The 22,708-nt window shown below is 41.7% G+C and overlaps 3 protein-coding genes across 5 annotated transcripts in view; 1 reads left to right on the forward strand and 2 right to left on the reverse strand.

Moving 5' to 3' along the window:
* Positions 1-9: 9 nt before the first annotated feature.
* On the reverse strand, positions 10-10,178 carry ehhadh (enoyl-CoA, hydratase/3-hydroxyacyl CoA dehydrogenase). The gene is made up of 7 exons (XM_063499748.1): positions 9,985-10,178; positions 8,633-8,736; positions 7,741-7,910; positions 7,261-7,372; positions 5,788-5,892; positions 2,755-3,096; positions 10-2,338 (listed from the first exon to the last, which is right to left on the reverse strand). Exons 1-7 carry the CDS (start codon positions 10,056-10,058, stop codon positions 1,086-1,088), a joined length of 2,160 nt encoding a protein of 719 aa, XP_063355818.1. The 5' UTR covers positions 10,059-10,178; the 3' UTR covers positions 10-1,085.
* A 230-nt stretch (positions 10,179-10,408) lies between these two features.
* Positions 10,409-16,508, forward strand: tmem41aa (transmembrane protein 41aa). Its single transcript, XM_063496991.1, has 5 exons — positions 10,409-10,670; positions 11,915-12,065; positions 12,536-12,697; positions 14,751-14,889; positions 15,850-16,508. Exons 1-5 carry the CDS (start codon positions 10,489-10,491, stop codon positions 16,062-16,064), a joined length of 849 nt encoding a protein of 282 aa, XP_063353061.1. The 5' UTR covers positions 10,409-10,488; the 3' UTR covers positions 16,065-16,508.
* A 518-nt stretch (positions 16,509-17,026) lies between these two features.
* igf2bp2a (insulin-like growth factor 2 mRNA binding protein 2a) overlaps positions 17,027-22,708 on the reverse strand; it is a 58,529-nt gene continuing 52,847 nt past the window's right edge. For all 3 annotated transcript variants that reach the window (XM_063496993.1, XM_063496992.1, XM_063496994.1), the window contains one exon: positions 17,027-21,829. In XM_063496993.1, the coding sequence (XP_063353063.1) occupies positions 21,731-21,829 (99 nt within the window). In that variant the 3' untranslated portion in view covers positions 17,027-21,730. The remainder of the gene's footprint in view (positions 21,830-22,708) is intronic.

A 22,708-nucleotide genomic window follows, 5' to 3' on the forward strand; every position in this document is an offset into this window, starting at 1 on the left:
ACTGTGCAGTATCATTAGTGACAACCAGGAAAAGCAAAGAGTTAATTTACATTCAAACGTTAGCATTTTATGTGCCATATATGTTTTTGGTAAACAATTTTAGAAGCACAAGCTTAAGTAAAGACATTTTATTCACAATTATTAGAGTTTTATTTCCTCTGTAGAGCTTCATCTGCTGCAATACATTCGCTGGCTGCAAAGCCTGGTCAGGTCTGTTTTTCCACTGTGGCCATTCCTAGTATTGTGTCCACCTCTATGTGTGAATAAAGTAGACAAAATATAAGAAATGATAATACAGTCAAACTGTATAAACTGTCAGTAAGATCAAAATAAAATGAGGCTGCAGTTCAAATCCAGTCTGAGTGATGTTGTATTCCTTTGGGCTTTTAAAGCTGTATCTGTTGGTGCCGAGTGCCCATATTTATTGAGGGGTCTGGCTTTGCAGAGTCCAAGTCATACTTCCCCCATGGGGACAATAAAGTATCTGTCTGTCTATCTACAGACAACACTGCCCAGCCTCTCCACAGTGGTCTGGTCCGCCAGAGACAGAATGACTAAGTGCTTTGCTGAACGCCACAGGAGGTCCCTCCTCCCTGCAGTCATCCATCTCTGCTGAAGATGTATAATTTCTTCCTTCTGTTATTCTTATCAGCTGACATTTCACGTACACTAAGATGACTTGCTTCCTGCACATATCCCCAGTACTGTGCTGTTAATCTACTCCCGTCACACTTTTCTTTCAGTTTATTTTTCCAAATTATGGTTAATTTTCCTTAAAGCGCGTGTTATTTTACTCCTGAACATTTGCACTACTACTTTTTTGGCTCAATCTTTATTACTGCTACTAATACACAATAGACACTGTTTTTATTAGTATTTCATGTTGAACATATTCATCTATGAGGTGAGCAATTTTCCTGTCACGATCAAAAAAAATGCGGTTGGCAAAGACAGGAGGTCTTTTTTTGGTTTAAGGTAAATGCATTTAGTTTTACAGGTGCTTCTTATTATTTGATTGTGCAAGTCAACATTTAATCAGCTTATAAACTCAGAAGTGCATTAACACGTTAAAGTTGAAATGTTGTTTACAGCTGGCTGCGGACTTTCTTAATCACTTCCCTCCACTTTTGGATTGGTGGGCTGCCGCTGGCCACCAGCTTCCTGAGCAAGTGGCAGGGCTGCAGGCTGGGCACATCAGGGTGAGCCTGGTAGTAGTGCTCGAGCCTCTCAAGGACCTTGTTTAGGCCAACTGTGGCAGCATAGAACATGGGGCCTCCGCGGTGTCTAGGCCAGCTGTAGCCAAACACGTAAATGACGTCGATGTCTTCAGGCCCTGCGGCTATTCCGTCCTCCAGGATGCGGAAGCCCTCATTGATCATGGAATAGAGGCAGCGCTCCAGCACCTCCTGGTGGTCTATGCGGCGTGCCACCAAGGCGTGCCGGGCTCGGTACTCGTCCAGGAAGCTGTGCAACCAAGGGTCAGGCTTAGCCACCTGACTGCCAGGTTTATCATACTGATACCACCCTCTGCCTGTTTTCTGACCAAACCGTCCCTGCTCGCAGAGCAGGTCTCCCAGGGGGCTGTACCTGCGACCTTGTCGGAGCCTCGTTGGCTGTCCCGTTGTCGGGTCGGGCATTGCCAAGCCATCAGCCATCCTCACTTTCCAGCCCACATCAAGCCCAGAGAGGTCAGACATTCTGAACACACCCATGGCAAACCCAAACTCCTCCAGCACTTGATCCACAAACTCAGGTGTGGCTCCCTCTTCCAACAAGAAGAGGGCTTGTTCCAAATATGGCTTCAGCATGCGGTTCCCCACAAAACCCCGACAATTTCCAACCGCCACACTGACTTTCCCAATTTTCTTTCCCAGTTGCATGGCAGTTGCCACAGCAAGAGGAGAGGATTTTGGCCCATAAACCACCTCCAGCAGCTTCATGACGTGGGCTGGAGCAAAAAAGTGCATCCCAACCACAAGCTCTGGGTTGCGGGTTTGACAGGCCAGCTGGTCGATGTCTAATCCAGAGGTGTTTGAGCACAGGAACGTGTCAGGTTTACAAACAGCGGACAGCTGCTGAAAGACCTTCTTTTTCAGAGCCATGTCCTCAAACACAGCTTCGATGACAAGGTCGACATCTGCTACCGACTGGATGTTACAGCCGTAATTGATCTTGTCTAGAGCAGGAGCGACCCCACGTCTCTTAGCCCCTCGCTCCAACATGCCTGATATTGCCTGCTTTGCCTCCATCAGCTGCTTCTCTTGAGTCTCCACAGCTACCACAGAGAACCCTGCCTGTGCAAGGGCAACAGTTATGCCTCTTCCCATGGTGCCAAGACCTGAAACGACAAAAAAACAAAACAAAACCAAAAATCACGCTGACTATAGGGGGAAAAAAATATCTGAACCAACAGCCATGAATTTCTGTTAAATTACAGGATATAAATATATACACGGAACATTTTGTGCAATGCTAGACTGTAAATAGTTTTACGTTGGCAGCATAGCGTTTTTCCAAAGCCTGCAATTTTAATACACAAGCTGCTGAGCTTCACATATCCAGATTGTCATACATCCAAGCCTCGCGGCAGGGAAGAGACATCCATTAAAACTCAGCTGAAGTGTAAACAAGGGCTTAGTTTCCATAGGCAACCTGGATGTGGAGATGCCACTCGGATAGTGAGATGAGTCAATGTGCTTGTGATAAATGAAAAGCTCAGGACAAGTAGAAATTAAAAGCCACAAAAGCCCTTACCAATCACAGCTGCTTTATGTACAGGCCTGGGCTTGCTCGTATCCCAGCGGGCTCCACTGGGCATGCTCCACCTGCCGACGGCTCTCTGAGCAAAGAAAAAGTACTGCAGAGCGCGGGCCTGGCCAGAGGTGAAGAGAGTAGCCATCAGCTCTCTCTCCCGCTCCATTCCCTGATTGTAGGGCAGGGTGGCCGCTGCGCGCACCGCCTGGACACACGCAATTGGTGCTATGGCTCCACGGGCAGTCCGGCGCACCCTCTGCATCACTTCCTCAAACAGAACATCCACATCAGGGGGGCACAGACACGGATATGTGCTTATACGACGTGCATCCAGCGGCTGATCTGCAGGGGGAAAAAAAAAAAAAAGAGAAAGAAAGAAAAAAAGGACGATGTGACCCCAGCCGAATGATCGCCTGCTTTCAGCTTCGTCACACTTCTGACAGCTAAACCTGTAGTCTGCAATTACATTTCTGATTTCTGTGCAGATGCCTCTGCACAATTCAACTTTTCAAACCGAAAAGTGCCTCCCATCTTCCAGAGGTACCACTCTTTTCCACTTTCTCAAATTTGTCAACCAGCACTCAGCACACACCGAGTCCGGGTGTAATTGGTTTTTCAGGCACACTCATCCACTCAATCACTAGATAGCCCGGTAGCTTCTACGTGCAGAGGGATTTGACAGACCATTTCCAGATAATGGGAGGGACCTTGCCAGTTTACTGTTACCATTCACCTTGAATAACGCACATCTGAAACCGAATGAAAAGCAAAATAGACAAAATAGCAGGTAAATTTCCAACTGTGAGAGCAAAGAAGAGAAGGGGGATAAACTGAATTCTCAATCCTTTGAGCAACATCATTTTTTTCCCCCACAAGCCAAATTACATGAAAAGATTTAATATAAAGATACTGAAACTTTCGAACGTAAGATTTCCTGTCTGATGTGATTCAAGCCTGAGGAACAATGACTGTGAAGAAGATGACCACTCGGCTAAAACCTTGTTAAAAATCTTAATTCCCGTTCCTGTCTCCTCTGACGTGATTACATGGGACAGTAGTCAGAATCCTTCACAGCTCCACTGAATTACACTCAGCCATGGGTCTGGGCCAGAAACTGGGTCACCATGGCAAAGCTTAAAGGGACAGTGGCCACATTTGATTATGAGTATCCACTTAGTCCAATAAGGAGGTGTTTTGCCTAAAACAGTATACTGTAAGTGTGGAATGAATTATGAGGGTCATTTTAAACCAGTTTAATGCACATTCTGTCTACAATAAATGTCTGTGAAGTATTGTGTGTTAGTGCAATGCCATTCCTGTGTAATTTAGGAGAGTATTATTGAAGCGCTTAATCTGTAAATGGTCGAGCTGTGGATTTGTTGCGCAGCGGTTGGGAATCCTGGCCGTCCTGACAGATGTAGCGGGACAGATGTTGCAATCGCTGGGGTAAAAAAGTTAATCTCGTCACCAGCCTCGACTTGCGAGCATGCGTGTATATGGTGTGTGTGTGAGTGTGTGTGTACATCTGCGAGGCCACACGTGCATCAGTTTAAGTGCAACTGCTCTTTGGATAAATATGTACCCACACACTGTGTGCACAGACTGAATGTACTCCGCGGGTCTCGTCAGCTGCGCGTCTCAATGTCGCAAACAGTCACGCTCGGTTTGTAAATGTAATCGCACAGTTCTCGTCCCTACTTAACACCCCTGCTAATCAACCTAAAAGACTGGAGTATCTGTTAAAAATCTCCACAGATTCGGCCTTATCTCCTCAAATCTCCCGTCTTGTATGCCGTTGGCTTCTCCGTCTGACTCACTCTAAGCCTCGGCTTTACCAACAACACTCACTTCCTCACCCACTCAAAGTCAACTTGGCAGTAGAGTGCGGAGGAAAAAAAAACATTTGTGTAAAAAAATGTTTTCAAAAAAAGCACAAGAATGCAATCATCTTTTGATTGTAAATCAAACCTAAAGACTTAACTGTTGACGTTTTGTGCAGATGTAGTGAGATTGCTGCCAACATAAATGCCTTCGAAATGAGCTGTCACTGCCAAGAAATCTCACCAGTGATGAAGATGACATCTCTGGAATAAAAATAAATAAATAAAAACATCTAGCACGCACCCTACAGTGTAGTCATGAAAACATCATCTCACGTTCCTTTCATGGAGAAGAATCATAAGCTCTCGCAGGGCTATGCCGAGGCAGGACTAAACAAAATGTACCTTCCCCTCACCGAACCACACACCAGAGTGGGTGGTGTGTGCATTATTCTGCAGTACTAGAGGGAATATAGCACTCATAAATGCTCAAATGAATAAAGGGAATAGGACATTCTGATATGCCTCTCCGCTTTCTTGCTGAGTGTTGGATGAAAGGTTTCATAGTACTCTTGTGTCTGTATGCCTAACATGAGGCTGCTTAGCTTAGCACAAAGACTGGTAAAAATTGAGTTTTTTTCCAAAAAGTAAACTAGATGACTGAAAAATTTTGTCATATTTTTTCATTCAGGCTGAGTCTACCAATGCTTTCTGTCAATATTTATCACTATCTAGCAAATATGAATGGGCCGCTCTTTCCACTGACTGATAAATCATCCTAAACTACGGGGATGTGGCACACTTCGCAGCCCATTCAGCGAGTAAATGAGGCTGGCTCGCACGTGTGGGGGAAATCCTCATCCTCCAAAACGACTGGTGAGGGCCCGTTATTAATATTCTAGGAAAGTTTGTCCCTTTTCGCCCTTCTGAATAATACAGCAAAAGCAGTGAAGACATCAGAGCACATCTGACAGAGCCATGAAACATTTATGGCTTCTGTGGTGAAGGATCTGGCTGCTGCATTTTCTCCTTCCTTTTACTTCCACAACCTACATATCAGCGCTTCTTGATGTCAGACTCGCCTAAAATAACTGCTCTAGGTGGAATTTCTTCCCTGCTTCCACAGAATCAATTTTTAAACCAGTGAAGAGAGAGAGTATAATAAGCCAGTGAGTGCCATTTGCTTCTTTTTTCCCCTCCCTCCACATCTCACCTGCGACTCTCTGGGCAAACTTCACAGCTACATTCACAGTGTTGTGGTCAGTAATCTGGTCCACTAATCCGAATTTCAGTGCCTCTGCGGCAGTCACGTAGCGACCTGTGGGAGACATGAGTGTCGTCAAGGCTCCATATGAATGATACGATGAACATAATATGAATTAATGAGGACCGTTTCAGGTGACCTTGGCATTTAGACGCTTAGCTTAAAACCACATCATCTCCTGTTTTAGTTAAATACAGCCAACGTCTCACAAAACGAAACAGCATAATAGAGTAAAATAGACTTTAAAAAATCAAAAGATGAAGAATTATAGTTTGTGAAGAACATTTCAGACATTCTGAACAGGGCAGTGAATCGCTCCTGCAGCATCACATAGTAAAACGTTAATTCATGCTGACCTCTGCTGGTCATCCATGTAAACTGTCTCCTGGTTTATTTTCATTTTATTTTCAGTCACATGTGAAAAAAAAACCCTTACTGTTTCCATAGGAATTACAGGGGTAAGTAGCAGACAAGTGCTGCTAATAAAGTACAGTTAAATAAATGATCATTAGCAAGTGTGAGCATTTCTATGAAAGCAGGAGCTTTGACAGACTGCCAACATCCGAACAAATTCACCTCAAGGTCATAGCGTGCAACAATCAGAGAAACTGCAAAAAAGAAACCCAAAAAACAAAAACATAACAAAAAATAACGTATGAGCAACATCTTAGGTCTTAGTTTGTTTGTTAAATATTAAAGTTCACGGCCGTACAATCAGAGACACACTGAATAAATACGACTTGTTTGGTTTCCAGGAGAAAGCCTCTTCTCTCCAGAGGCAGCACGGCTCTGTTTGCAGAATTGCATCTGAACAAAACATAAGACTTCTGGAACAATGTCATTTGGACAAACAAGACAAAGTGGAGATGTTTGGTCATAATGCACAGAAAACAAAACACAGCAAATCAGCACAAACACCTCACAACAACAGTTAACCACTGTGGTGGAGGGGTAATCATTCAGACTCTGTACACCAAAGTATTCTAGAGTCAAATATGAGGCTCTCTGTCCATGAGCTAAAGCTCGGCCAAAATTAGGTCATTGAACTGGACAATGAGCCCAACTACAACAGCAAATCTACAGCACTTGCTGTAGGCCAAGTGACTAATATGCTGTGTTGAGACCTTAAGTGAGCTCTGCATACGCAAATGCCAGCAAACCTCAATGAACTGAAGCAATGTTGTAAACACATGATGTGAGAGGCTGATAAAGTCAAACTATTGCCTCTATAGGCGGTTCTACAAGCTACTGAATAGTTTCTCATTAGTTTTTAGCAGGACTGCTTACAGTGACATGTCTGGGTGTTTTCTTATCAAACGTTTTAGGACATGCTCTTCTTCAGAAACCAAAAGTTGCTGGGAGTCGCCAAGTTTAGGAAACTTTATTAATTAAAGTCAGACAGTGTTAACTTCTTTCTGCTACCTGTGGTGATGAGGTCCAAGGCAACCGGGACACCGATCAGCCTCGGCAAACGTTGGCTTCCCGACGCACCAGGCAGCAGCCCCAGAGTCACCTCTGGAAGTCCCACTCTGGCCTGAAAAGACATAAAGGCACAAAATTTGATAAACGGGACGTACTGAACTGTGGAGGTTTAGACATTAGTGAAAAATGTTTCTGGAAATATTCTTTGAATATGATATGTGTTATTCTGCATGGCTTCTGTGAGTGACATATCAATTCTCAGCAAATGTTTTCTGGACAGATAAGATTTTTTTAACCCATTTCAAGTCTGACACAGACAAACTCACTCTTTTTCTAGTCATTTGCAAAATTAAAAAAAAAAAAACATTATTATGCAAAAGCTTCACAACATGCAAGATACTGACAGACATCGATGCGTTTCATCGCTGACATTAAAGAGACACTGGCCGACAGGGACAGAGATCTGAAGCATGAACTAACTTTAGAGTGTGCGATCCGATAATGACAGCCAAGTGCCAACTCAAGGCCTCCACCTAAAGCGATCCCCTCTATAGCTGCCACCACGGGCTTAGAAGCAGCCTCGATGGCGTGGATCATCGGTATCAGGGGAGGCCCAGACATCTGTCCCCCAAACTCCTTGATGTCTGCTCCTGTTGCACAAATTCAAATTGACAAAATGATCAGAAACTTGGAGAAAGAAAGGTCATGAGAGATGGATATGCAGATCAGCAATTCATTATTTTGTGTGGCTCTTTTCTACTTTTCTCAACAGATATATTTGGGTTTTAGTTGAGAAAAAACACGTTTCTCTATTTTTCATATTTTATAGAATGAAACACAACGGTTAAGCAAATAAGCTCCAAGTTAAATGATGGTGGACATAATGACACAAATAGAAATAATCCTAAACTGTACATTTTTCAACTATGTGAAATTATTTACTTCTGGTTTTGCTTTTGTGTTTACAGCTGCAAATGCCATGACAGGATCTGTATTATTTACTGCATTTTGAGTATGCAACAAATCACCTTTTAATGATGGAATATTAACATTAAATTAATAAAAAGGGCAATAAAAAACTACTGAAAATGTGCTTATTTTGTTAGAGTATCACTAATATGTTTGGTTGCTTGTGAACTTTGTTCCCTTTTCAGGGACTTGAGGTGCCCACTCTGAAGGGAACTCAAACTGAAGGGAAAACACCAGAAGAACAAAGTGGGATCAACTTGATCCAATCTGTCATGGAGCATGTTTTTAAAATATACTTTAAAAATTAATTTCAATAGGATAAGTGAAAGAAGATGGGCAGACAGAGACACTTACATTATAACTAATATGATGGTATATGATAAAAAAAAATACATGTCCGTACCCCCAGAGAATATCCCATTCTGGCCACAGATGACCACAGACTTCACTTCTGGCTCACTGAGCGCTCTCTGCATCGAGTCGACAATGCCTTGCCTCACCGCTGCACTGCATGAGGAAAAAGTCACAACTTTATTTGGCCTTTTTTTCCCCACCCTTTGTGAAATTTTAAACTTAACAGTAAACTGTTCTGCTGTTAAATTAACATGTAACAAAGACAGGCACAGCAGTATAAACTTTGATAATTAACATCTATGTACTTTATTTTTTGATAATTTTAGCTTACGAAGCTACTAAAATGCATCATACAGTCTATTAAATCTTAAGGTACACATCAGAATAGAATAAAAAAAAAAACAAGATGAGAAAATGTCTCTATAAAACAGGGCAACGATAGCATAACTAGAGAGTAAATAGATTCAATTATTGCTACAGCTTAAGTGACTTAAAGTAAAGTTGTGAGGTCCAGTAAAGGTTCCAGGGTCCAGTAGATCACACTGTGGTTGGGTGTGTTTTTAGTGTGCTGTTAATTAATCACAGTTCTCTGTTGTAATGTATTAAGCCTCAAGCTGTTCCTAAAGCAGCAGTGGTAATAAATCACCCTGAAATAAATGCCGTGAATGAGATTAACCATCACTAAAATGTACTTAAAGGTATGAAAACCTACTGACTCTATATGCAGAAGAATGGCAGCTGCCAACTTAGGAATAATCTGCATGATGAGACTGCTGTACAGCCGTCTATAAAAAGTACAAACTACAAAACGTTTGTGTCTATTTGTAAACAGGCTGTAGACACCAGGGTTTATGAAGGGGGTGTATATAAAATAAACAAAGGATGTGTTTTGCAAGTAGCGACTCTGCGCTCTACATTATAAGCAATCCACTTCTTTATGGCAAATTAAAACATCTTTATACAACTAATATGGTATTTGTTTTAATTTTCTACTTCCCTCTTGGCCAGATTTATTTTTAAAAAAACATATTAAGTATGATAAGTCTTTTTACTGGATAAATAAAGGACATATAAAAGTCACTTCAACTTTGTCACAGAAAGACTTGATATCACTCATGTTTGACAGATTATGGTTCAAGCCATTTACAACAGCAATCAGAGGATCACCCTCTCTGACGCCACCCTCTGGTAAAACACCTGAGTTACGATCTTCTGGTGCACAAAGCTCTCTTTCGTGATAATACCATTTGTTCTTGTGCAAGCTGCAAATTGCTGTTGCAGCTACAGCTCTACTGTATATAAAATCAATCAGGCACATGTGAATTCGCATTACGAGACACGCTAAAAAAGAAAATTGCAGTATAAGAAGTTGTGCAGACCAAGTTCATTAAATCGGCTCACCTGAGTGCATTAACGGGAGGACTTTGGAGAGTAATCAAGCCCACGGAGCCCGAAACGCGAGTGTACTGAGCCATGGTGTCGAAGGAATACTTGGAGATGTCGCACTTCTTTTTTTTTGCTGTGCAGACTGAACTTTGAAACTTGACTTTAATCCAGTTAGCAATCCTTCATCACCTTTGTCACACTTCCTCCCCCTCCGTGTAAACAAACGCTCTTCTTCTACGGCAAACACTCCCGCTTATCGCCCCCTACCGGAAGCAGAGTTTATGAATAATTATTTTTTCCCCGCCTTTTATATTATTGATATGTACTTTAATCTGATTATTAAATTATAAGATATACTTGTGGGTGCTAGTGGGTTAGTAATTTGAATATTTTAACTGTTCTATTGACATGGGGATGTGACGTCACTGCGGCGGTTGGTTGCCGCTTCTTGCCGTTGCTATTCTCGCTGACAGCAACCGGGAGGTGAAGCTTTTTTCTGGCTATCAAACTCAGGGGAACATGCGCTCCCTCGTAGGACTAATCACGGTTGTCGCCGCAGCCAGCTTGTATCTATATTCCCTGTCCTTGTACCTCCCCGCGGGACCAAGAAAGCGTTCTGTCCGAAGCGCCGGGGCTGGACATGTGTCCGAGGAGCAACAGCAGCAGCCCGGCGACTCCTTAGAAGAAGAAGAGCCCAGCAGGTGACTGGTATATTTAGCCGCTGGCTGGTAACCCATAGTTTGGGGCTGTTATATGCTGTGCATAATTTAGCTTTATTTAAATTGGATCCCGCTGGGTCACTAGTAAGCTAATGTTAGCATGCAGCTCATAAAAAGACAGGCAGCGTATGTGCAGGCTTTTAACCACCCTTCAAAAAAAAGCAGTGACTCTAAAAACAGTCTAACTGAAGCCTCTTTTGAAAAGCTAAAGTTAAAATAGCAAGTCCAGTTTTTGCCTCTGCTTTAACTTGTGAAGGTTGTCATCAGGTCATAATTGACAACTGCTGTGTTGTTGTTTACTGTAGAAATAATTAGTAAAAGTAATTTGGTTTTAATACAGTAGATTAACAGTTTCCAGCTCTTCCTGCATTATGTGGCGTTTATCTGGGCTCAACTTTTTTTTCCCCCACTGAAGTGTAGTTTTGGTAATGAATGAAAAAGAACACGTTCAAAGCTGTGTCATCCCAAACCAAGTCATGATTTTTCCCCATATAAAAGTTGCACCAAGCCAGGACACTCTTCGCCTAAATTACATGCAGAGCAGTCAAGTTTTCAAGTGAGATCCCATTTTTGAGTGAGGAAACCTCCTTCCGGTGTTTGTGTCATTCAGATACTTCATAGAAAGACGTGTAATGGGATCCTCATATCATTCATTAGCCTAAAATATTACTTATGCTCATTAGGTACACTTTTTGACTGCTTGTCCTTTCCATGTCCTTTCCTTTATAACAGCAGTGTGTCCATTGTCTTCTTCCAGCAGAATAACGCACTGTGTCAGATAAACTAAATCTGGTTTCTTCAACATGAAAATGAGGTCATTGCACTCAAATGGCGTCCACAGTCACCAGATCTCAATCTAATAGAGCACCTTTGGGATGTGGTGGGATGGGATATTTGCATCCATGGATGTGCAGCTGACAAAATCTGCAGCAACAGTGTGATGCTGTTTGACTCTGTCCCACAAAGAATGAACTTTTCAAAGAAACTCACTTCATTCTTTGTACTTATCTTGGATTGAAGTGAGATTTGTCAATAGTAAAACAGATGGTAGTTTGTAGTCCCCGCAGAAACCACATGGGTTACTCTTTTAGCTATTTAAATCTAAAAGTAACTTTAAGTTAAAACATTTTTGATCACAATGATATTTTTTCTGTGCTGCTGGTCTTTCTGTGAACACGAAGCTGGCCTGACAGAAATGACTAACTTAAATGTGAATGTTCTCACAGGTTAAAGTTCCCTTCAGACTTGGAGGAGCTGCGGGAACTCGCTGAACTCTTGCAGTTCTACAAGACAGAGCACACTGGATATGTCCTGCTCCTCTTCTGCAGTGCTTATCTCTACAAGCAGTCCTTTGCTATTCCTGGATCCTCATTCCTGGTAAGGTAATAATGTCCTGTGTACAGATAGATCCAGGATGATAAGGCATTGTGATCAGCACAAAACTGGTAGATTTCTTGTGCTGGCTGTCTTAAAACACATGTAAAATCCTTTTAATGAAGCATTTTGTATGTTTAAATACATTACGAAAACACATGGGCTAAAATATGCCAAAAGTGTCACATCTTGTAGGTGTGAAAAGATTACATTTGCATGCAAAATGAAGGAAGGCACTTGGGCAGCATGCGGTATGCAGCTTGTGTCTCTTGTTTAAATAAATGCGGAGGATAAAAGAATATTCAGATAATGCAAATGACAATCTGAGTGGGCAGAACTGCCAAAATACTGGCTTCACACCAGTGTTAGATCACAAAGTATTTCTCTCCTTTCGCATGTAGAGACGCCACAGAGCTGTGTGTCAGATGATGCCTATTAACGCGGGCTTTTGGTCTCCATTTGTCATTGTGTAGAACATTCTTGCGGGAGCTATATTTGGACCCTATCAAGGACTGCTGCTTGCCTGTGTGCTCACAACTGTGGGCTCTACAATGTGCTTCCTCCTCTCCCAATTCTTTGGAAAACACTACATTGTGAACCTCTTCCCAGATAAAGTCTCCACGTTACAGAGAAAGGTACGACCGGGCTGTCACACAAACAAAACACACTGAAGGAAACAAATATAGTAAGTTTTTGAAATACTGGTGGACAAAAATTAACAGTTGTTCTCTCAGAGAACAACTGTTAATTTGGCTGTGTGTGCTGTAAATAAACAGTAAAGAGGGCTACGCTTTATCTTATTTACAAAAATCAAAGGTTTTACCTGTCAAGCTATTATTACCAATAACACTTCCTAAAAGGAGACATTGGCCATATCATATTATCACTTTAGAAATCCAGTATACTCATTCCTACACATAGAATCTGATAAATCAGTGACTTCTTGTCCTTGAAAAGGAAGAAATGGTTGACAGGTGTAATTTCAGACTCTGCTGTCAAGCATGTAGAAGCGACATTGTTGTGTTCCCTCATGAAGCCCAGGAGAAAGTTTGACACAGAGCCAGCCATAACCTAAAATTTCAGAGATAACAGCTACCACAATGTCAGCTTTCTTTGTTAGGTAGGTTTTCTGCTTCAGGCTGTATGTGTGGTTATGTGAAAGGGGGTGTTTGCTACATCACTCTTCTTGCTCATAAAATAGATTGAGTCCCACCTACTCCAGTCAGAGACACCTGCAGAGGAGCAGGTGATAGAGATCTGTAAAGAATATGAAATATGTAACCACTGAAGGCAATACTGCTGGCTCAAAAAAAAAAATGGCAACAGAGCAACGCTGGCAGGAAGTCATTAATCTTGTGAATTCATGAGTTTATGTTGTTGTTGTTTCTTTCTGACAGCTGCACATTAGACTCTGAAACCTTAAACTTGATCCACTTAAACAGCTCTGTCTCCATCTCACCGTCTGATGACTGAGACGTGGAAATCACTTTAGTTTGTTGCCAAATGAAAATTTAATTAATTAGCTGTTAAATATTTTGGCTGATGAATATCCTACAAATAAATCCTGAAAATAGGTTAAAAGATCAGCTGGTCTATGTTTAACCTGCGGCTTAAACAGTGTGAAACAGACTTGGCAGTTCCAGGCATAAAAGCATTCTGCGTAAGAGTGCAAATAACTCTGATTTTCAGCTCAACATACACTATATTGCCAAAAGTATTCACTCATCCATCTAGATGATTGAACTCAATCCAATAGAACTCCTCTGGGATGAATGAGAGCAGAGACAGGCCTTCCTGTCCAACACAGTGTCTGACCTTACAAATGTGCTTCTGGAACAATGGTCAAAAATTCCCATAAACAGACTCATTAACTGTTATATCCTTTTCAGACGAGATCGGGTGTGCTCAGGGTTGTATGGCTGTAAGCTAAGGTGCGAAGGGTGGGCCGACATCATATTAAGCGCTATGGGTTAAGAATGGGATGTCACTCAAGTTTCACATGTGTGTGAAGCCAAATGAGCGAATACATTTGGCATTATGTCACTAAGCTATTAATTTTGCTTTGTAGTACAGTGCTCAGGGGACGTGAGAAAAGCGATAGTGAAAAAGGAGTCAATATTTTTTTTTAAGTTTTAATAGTTAAACCGAAAGAGATCAAACACAGCAAAACCTTAGACAGGGCTTTGCCGTGTGGGTCACAAAAAGAATAAGTTGAAGAGAACTGATCAAACACGCTCCTATGCACGGCTCACATGCTGACACAGCAGTGGCTCTCCCTGACCTAAAGTACTCCCTGGTGCTGAATGCTGAGTGGAGTCAGCTGCAGAGGGCGGTGCCAAGGACAGGAGGGAGGGATAACCCACGCGCACAGGCAAAATAAGGTAGGCCTGCTGGGCCTGTAACGGACGTATATGTACTGACAAGATGAGCTTCTTCGTAGCTGGTGGGTGCTTGGCAAATATCCGAGTATACTGAGAGTTATGCCAGATTTGGATTTGCATTATTATTCACCAAAAGGCCTACTTGACTGTAACGCTTTGAAAAGATGGCTCTTGGTATAGTTTTGCTGATGAGTTAACTTGCGCGTGACTAGTTGATGTGAACAGGGGACGAGAACGATGACACACACCTACCGCCTGCCTCTGTAAATATCTCCAGCCCGTCTGATCTGTTCTCCATATCTTCCAGGTGGAGGAAAACCAGGACTGTTTGTTCTTCTTCCTGCTTTTCCTGAGGTTCTTTCCCATGACTCCCAACTGGTTTCTGAATATGTCTGCCCCGATTGTAAACATCCCCATCACCTTCTTCTTCTGCTCAGTCTTCATTGGTAAGCACACACAGATTTTCTGCTTGGTGACACTAAGTGAGGTACTTCTAGCACTCCACATTGAAAACAAAATACTGGATGACGATGGGCTTCAGCTTTTAAAATAGTCAGTCACTATTGACAGGCTAAAACCAAGCTTATTAGCTTTAACTTTTTAAAATTATCGCTCCCTGGAAAACTCTGTTATATCTATTAATACACCTCTAGATTTAGATAATTCTGTGCCTATAAAAAAATCATAACCATATGTGACTTAAACTGACTGATTTCCTCGTCTTTAAACGATACAGTTGCAGGCATCTTTGATCTGGTCATGGTCATTAAACTTGCACAGAGAGCAACAACCTCTTTGGCAAACTATCCTGACTTTCAGGTTGAAAGTTAAATCATACCATTAATAGAAAGGGAACAGCACAGGTATAAATGTTGGCAACAGTGTCGGCCACTTGTAGGCTCTTAATATCCAGCACCCATCACACACATGAAAACGTTGTTGTTTTTTCCTTACTAATTTTGATAAATGTATTTGTTTGTTTTTAAGGGTATTAACAAAATTATTACTTATATGTTCGAAATAAAAATTGGATTGATTGTGATGTTGTTACTTACCGGCTCGTGCCAGGCCTCCTACAGCTGGCATTAAACCTAATAAAACTCCTCTTCACAGCACAGACTTAAGCCTGGTTTCTACATAGATATGCACACTAAGAATTTATATGGTGGCATATGCCAACACTCCAGTTTAACCCCATGAGTTGTAATAGATTAAAAACAAGTAACTGTTTTTTAAAGGGGGAAAAAAACCACAGTTTTCATGTGATAGCATAGGGTTAGGATTATGGGTTCTTGGACCTTACAGGGTTAAGCAACAACAACACAACGCTGCATCTGTCATTGCAAATTAAGTTACCCATCGTGTCTCAGCACAATTTGTTCTTGCTTTATTGTCCGCTTCTTCAGGCCTCCTGCCATACAACTTCATCTGCGTCCAGACAGGTGTCATGCTATCCGAGGTGTCATCGCTGGATGACTTGTTCTCCTGGGAGCGGCTCCTGCAGCTGCTGGCCATCGCTTGCATGGCTCTGCTGCCTGGTGCCCTCATCCGCCACTTCAGTCAGAAGCGACTCAAACTTGGTATCCAGTCACAGAATGGACTCGATAAGAAGGTCCAGTGATCCATCCTGGGACTGAGTTTGTTTGTTAGCATACTGATGCCTTCTGCCCTCAAGAGCGAATGAAACACACACACACGTGTAAAGTGCTTTACTGTTGCAGAGCCACCTGGACAAGTCACAGTGGGAGTATTTGAGGAGAATTATGCCCTACCAGATGTTTCCGTGCCACATGTTGGCACAGCAGTAAATGTTTATAGATGTATGAATGTACAGTGGTGACACGAAGGGGAGGGAGGGGGGCATTTTAAGGAAACTTTGCTCTTGCACTCATGTTCAAAGTGCCTGTCGTGGAGTTTTGAACTCACACTTCTACCTCCATGAGCACCAGAAAGAGATGGTGTAAATGTTTGTTGATGATGGTTTTGTGGGGCTTTTGATTTTTCTTTTTGGTTATGTGTGCAGCACACACTATATGAGTAGGTTATTTTTTATTGTTTTGACAATCGCTTCTTGCAGTTTCAGTGTTAATCATTTTTTGGGGGGTGTCATTTAGAGGCCAGAATTTGACCTCTGGAAAAGCAGCGTGACCTGTTTTAATGGCTCGTTATATGGGACGTGTTTAACGTGTTAAGGTGTTCTCCTGTATTGTCTGAAAACCGATGTGCAGTTAATTTGGGTGACTTGAAGCTTTAATCCTGCTAGAAAAATCCTTCTTTGCAGTCTTTTTATTGGTTTAGCAGTAAAATGTCTTTCTTCTGAATTGTACGTTTTGTTTTAATGTAATGTGTTTCAAATTTAATACGTGGTGATCTTGTGCACAATGCAAGATGAAGCAGAATCACTGAGCAGAAGCTCCAGTGCACTCGGTGGATGAAGGGGTTTGTTTTTTTTAATGGTTACACGTTTTACTTATATCCAGCTTTTTTCAGTGTGACTGACCTTTGGTGTGTCAGATTGTAAGTGTTGGAAGCACCTTTATTAGAGAGGTACAAAACCTTTGAAATAATAAAACGTGAAAACAGTTTTCTTTCAAATATTCTTTATTGCTCAGATCCAGGTTGCTCAGCAATACAGTTCACTCACAACTCAAAACAACAGCATGGCTGTTACCAGAAAGGCACAGATCCACGAGATGTAGTAACAATGGATCGTATGTCTGTCCAGTGCACAGTCACCAATTACCTTGAGGTGTTTTTGGGACCTTTTGGCCTGTGGGAAATGTAGGACGTGAGGGTTTGTGACCTACTGAGGAAACAAAAGGAATCTCCCAAATGGTGAAGAGCAGTTAAGAGTCGGATCGATGTAAAACCACAAATTGAAGTATAGTGCTATATGACGTGTAGTACATACTGGATCGCCTGCAATAGTCTCATGCAAGTCTTTGCATTTTTCTCAGTTCACAAGTTAGGACGACAAAAAAACAAACAAAAAAAACACTGCTGTGGTTCTGCACATCTGACCAGACTTGATCCTTCATCACCTGATCCATACTTGTTTTTGTTATTTTGGATGGTGTTGAATATTCAGTCCCGTAGGCAGAACAACTTTTACCAGCACTTTTATTTTCAGACCTGGTTACTCTGCCCACTCATATCTACTTTGCATTTTCTTTTTCTTATCTCCCCCCCTCCCCCATCCCAATCTTCAAATCTGTTTAAAATCCTAGCTAGGACACAATTTAACAGCAAGTAGTGATCTAACATGACTGGATATTAAAGAATCCCGGCTACTGCTCCAGACGACATTATTTAATCAGTGTAACTGACAAGAAAACCAGATCAACAGAAAACAAAATAAAGCCTAAGTTATTCAACCGCTGTGCGATATGACTAACAGCACTGTGCGTCCTCAGTGATGCAAGTGTGTTTTTTCTGATACTGAAATTAATGCCTAGCAACACCCTACTGAACCTAGAAACACCAAAATCCTTGGAAGTAAAAAAAAAAAAAAAAAAGAAGTTACTATGATGTTTGCAGGTTTTGCCTCAGACTGTGGCTGTAGGGAAACCTGCTCTTCTAATAAAGAGCCAAAAACACAAGAGAGGCAGAGGCCTGAGGAGTCCTCTGCAATGCGAGAAAAGAACTTCAAATCTGCTCTAGGAAAAAGGGAAAAAAAAGAAAAAAAAAAGAGGAAAAAAAACCTACTCCTGCCAGTCAGACAAACCGTAAGTGACAAAATTCAATTTTCCAGTGCTACTGCGAACAGACATGCCCTACTAAAGTGAAGCAGCCCACCGCAGGAGTCATGCGCTCCAACAGAAGCACCGTACTGCATTCATGTGGGTAAGGTCAGGGTAATTGAATCAGGTCTGGCGAGCTAACATCATCAGTATGAGGTACTGTACCGGCTGTGGTGGAGGCGTGCTGAAGCAGCCCCAGGCATTGTGTGAGTTTGATAGACCTTTGTTTTATTTTGCTAATCTGTGTTCACTGGGACCAAAAAAAAAAAACAAATCCTCATCTGATGAAAAAAAATCCCTAAAATAGCGCCAAAAACAAACTAACTTTCACTACATCATTTATTTATTTAATTCTTTTGCCCTACACAGGTTTTAGTAACTGTAACTAAGTCAGCCTTGGATTCAGAGGTAATTCTGAAATGTACAGCACAAAAAAAATTTAATAACCGGTAGATCGATGAGAGAACCATTTAGAGGTCAGCTTGAGGGAACCTGTGACGCTCTAAACTTCTCCCACCATTTCTCACAATGCAGGCGCAGACTGGTAGGTGTTATAGAGAGACAGAAAACGATGCATTAATGTGCGACTATTGTACATGTTTACAGATATACAGTTATCCTGTCGTACACAGTGACATTTCAACGACTAGAGTTGTTCTACATTCTACACAGAAGACTAGGGCTTCACACCACGTTCAAGAGTCCTGTCAGTGTATTTTTGCAGCTTTGTGTTTTCATCAAATCAACCCCAGAGGATGCTGTTATCAAATAGAGCTGGTAAAATTGGGTTGTTATAAAAAAAAAAAGAAAATTTTTTTTATGTTATTTTTTTCCACAAGTGAATAAACGTCGTGGTTTGTTAAAAGTCTCAAAAAACCTGGAGGTACGGTTGGGAAAGACAAACAAAAAAAAACAAAAACAGGAGGTACAGTCGGTTAGTTTCTGTTTCTATCAACTGATTTTTCTTTTTTTTTTGTTCTCTTTAATTTCTTTGAAGGTGAAATCAGTACACAACATCCACATTCAGAACCACATCGGGCAGGTATGTACCCCTTAGATCCTGCTCTTCATTCCTTTCTAGCAAACAAAAAAAAAAAAAAACTGACTTGGAAATTCTTTTGTATCATTAAGAGGTTGTATGGCGTCCAGGCAAACAGTCCGACAAAGTTGACTACGGTTATTTTTATTTGATTTTTTTTTTTACAAAGTTTCACTAGTCGGCTGGACCTGAAGAGAGTAGAGATTACTGTAGATCTTTTCTCTTTTTTCATTTCATTAAAAAAGAAAATTAAAAACGCTCAAAATGATTAGTTAACAAGGCATACAAAAATGTGGAAAAAAGGGGAAATGAAAGATTGGACTGAGGTACCCTGAAGCCTGAGGTAGATCACAATACTGACATGCGCACTGTTCACATCCCGACCACAAGTTAACGCGGTGGTTCACTTTTACTGCTCTCCTATTTTTTCAGGTTTTTATTCATTATATTATTATTCATAGTCTAGTTTTTGTTTTAGTTTTTTCAAGAAAATAAACACTTCCCTTCAAAATAATATGGCAGTGTCCCACTGAGGAAAAAAAGAAAAGGACTTTGTCTTCTTTTTGTTTCTTATCAATAGCTCTCATCACAAAATAGGAAAAAATAGATTCATAAATATTACTCTCTCTTTTTATATATATATACACACACACACACACACTCACACACACACACACACGGAGGAAGCTGTGCGTATTGGCAATAACCTTGCGTCTGGAAGATGAAGCTGATGGGTGATGTATGAAAGGTGACAAAATAAGGCAACAAGCTTCTATGTTCTTCAAAGTAAAGCACAAAGGGACACCAGGACCTGCGTGTCCAGCGTGCCCACAGAGCAGGCGGCCAGCTCGCCAAAATAATTTTTTTTAATAATAAAATAAAAAAAAAAAAAAGCGAAAAGAACAGAGAGAGCAAGAGGATGACAATCTGTGTGTCGTGTGCCGCTGGCCTGGCCTGCTGGACACGGCAGGGGTGATATCTGTATTTTTTTCTAAAAAGGCTGCATTTTGTACATTCACAGCTGTCATGCCATTTTTAGAAAGCTCCCTGACAAGAGAGGATTAAAGCCAAACGCGGCTGCGGCTGGTCGTGTACCACAGGTCATACAGCGCCTCCCTAAAATCCAACCTCGCTGCCACCCCACACACCAGAGGTCTGCACCCTCCCTCCCCCTAACCCTCCGAACCCTGCCCCGAACCCTGTCCCCCTCCTTTACTGGGCCCTCAGCTCACATTCTGTGCTGGCCCTTGCGACGTACTCATAAGGCCAAGCGTGTGGCGGCGCGCGTTCGAAGAGGACCGGTTAACGGGCGAACGCGCACCGCTCGTTAAGACGTCAGTTTTTGCTCTGATTGAAGAGGAGACGACGAGCGTGAACACAGACGACGTCTACTGCACAGCATGACAGAATTTTACTGATTACAAAAAAAAAAAAAAAAGAAAGAAAAAAGAAAAATCCCTCAGTTGCATTTAACCTCTCTTGAGCAAAAGTGGCAGTCAGTTCAAGGTTATCAAAAAGCTACGGAAAAATTTTATCCCATTTTTAAAAAAAGAAAAAACCCAAACAAAAACAAAAGAAAAGACATGGTGTCCGATGAGAGAGAGTGATGAGAAGTGAAGCAGAAATGAGAAGAAAAGAGAAAAATTAAAAAAAATAAGCTTAGTATCAGATATGAATGGTGAGATATATTTGAAAGGGACGTTATCTTTTGCGTTGGCACACACACAGGCTTGTTACAAAGACTCAGAACCATTCACCTTATTTACTTATAGGGGTTTTCTTTTCAAATTTCAGTGGCCTAAAAATGGGAACAAACAAGGGGAGGCTGTCAATCAATCGATTACTCAATCAATCAATCTCAGGTACAAGCAAAATACTAACACCAAGCTGTACTGTCATTTTGATGAATAAAATAACAGAGCATGCTCTCAGTGTGTATCCATACACGTTTCTACTGCATTAATACTGCTAAGGATATTTGATCTAAATATCTCAAACACGCGTGAGAGAAGGAGTCCGCTGTCGCTCGCTCTCGCTCTAACCCAAAATATCAATCACAATGCCTCATATACGCTCGTGTTAAAATAGAGTTGCTTTTTCTCTTTTTAGGCCTATGTTAGTCCAACTAAAGAGATAACGTTATGCAGGGCGACAAACTAGTTTTTTTAAACCGTGAAGACAACAGTTCCCAAATTTTCTGCCATTTCCACCTTTCTTGTAGGTTTTTTTTTTTTTTTGGTCTTTTTGTTTCTTTATTAATTTTTTTTTTTTTAGCTTCAGTACGATTTCTCCCAATCTATCTGCTCTCACAGGGCTGGCAGTGCACACAATGCCCTCAGCCTTTGGCTCTCACTTGTGTCCCCCCTAGCGAAGTTCTTTGGTTTTGATCCCGGTGCTGCTGGTCTGCCCTGCATGTCCCCCTTGGCCTTGGCCTTAGTCTGGATAGGTCTCTGTCCATTTGGGAGGGCTACATTCATTGGCTGGTGCCCACTGGAGCCACCCGGCTGGTCACTTGGAGTGGTGCGGTGACACGGCGGCGCCCTGCTGGTGCTTCTGTTCCTGCTGTTTGACCTGCTGAATGATCTCCCGGATCTTCCTCTGTGCAGTCTGTAGGAGAGATCAAGAATTAACACAGCAGCAGAACATAACAGGTTCAAGTAAGAATAATGAACAAAGTAAAGGACAATCATCAATAAAAAATACAAGTGTAGACAGATACATTTAGGTAAATGCAGTATGCAAGCTTTATCTGAAAGAAAGCGTTACAGATATGAGCAGAGCAACATCCAGGACTGTGTGTGTGTGTGTCCGCTTGTTTGTCAGTTTTAATATTGCAGAAAATGCATGAGCCGATTTAAACTGCACTCAAAAAGAAAAGAAAAATACAATTTTATACCATTTTTAAAGCACTTGGATGCATTAATCTGACTGCAGCCGACTAAGCCAACTAAATGTGATACGTGTGAAAGCCAGTGAACAGGTACCCATTTGTTTTCACTTTATTATTACTAGTTACTCATATAGACAGTTACATAACGGTTACATTCAGCACACTCAGCTTTGGGCTGATTAGATTTCTCCACCAACAGAAAACTTTCAAGTCCAGCTGGTTACAATGAAAACAAATTGTACTACCAGCTGTCTACATCTGCCAAGCAAAAGATATGCGCAGCTAAGAGCTCAGCCAAGGGGGGCAATATTAATGTTAACATCCTCTCCTGCTGTCACAACCATGAGCCTCTCGTTACAGGCAGATGGATGCTGCCTTCTGCACAGCGATACTAACGGCAGGCGGCTCGGCAGAAAGGAAATCCTTTTTACATAACAGAGTTCTGCACAAGTTTATAATAACTGGGTCACGAAAAAGGTTTAAGGGTTTTTAATCCATTACGGGCACTTTGAGCAACACAATATAGTTGCCATTTAGTTCAATTGTATTCAAAAGCAGGCAGACATTTATGCATCTCAAAAAAAAGGGGGGGGGGG

The sequence above is a fragment of the Pelmatolapia mariae genome, linkage group LG16_19 (genome assembly GCF_036321145.2).
Source record: "Pelmatolapia mariae isolate MD_Pm_ZW linkage group LG16_19, Pm_UMD_F_2, whole genome shotgun sequence".
In the NCBI taxonomy this organism is placed as follows: Eukaryota; Metazoa; Chordata; class Actinopteri; order Cichliformes; family Cichlidae; genus Pelmatolapia; species Pelmatolapia mariae.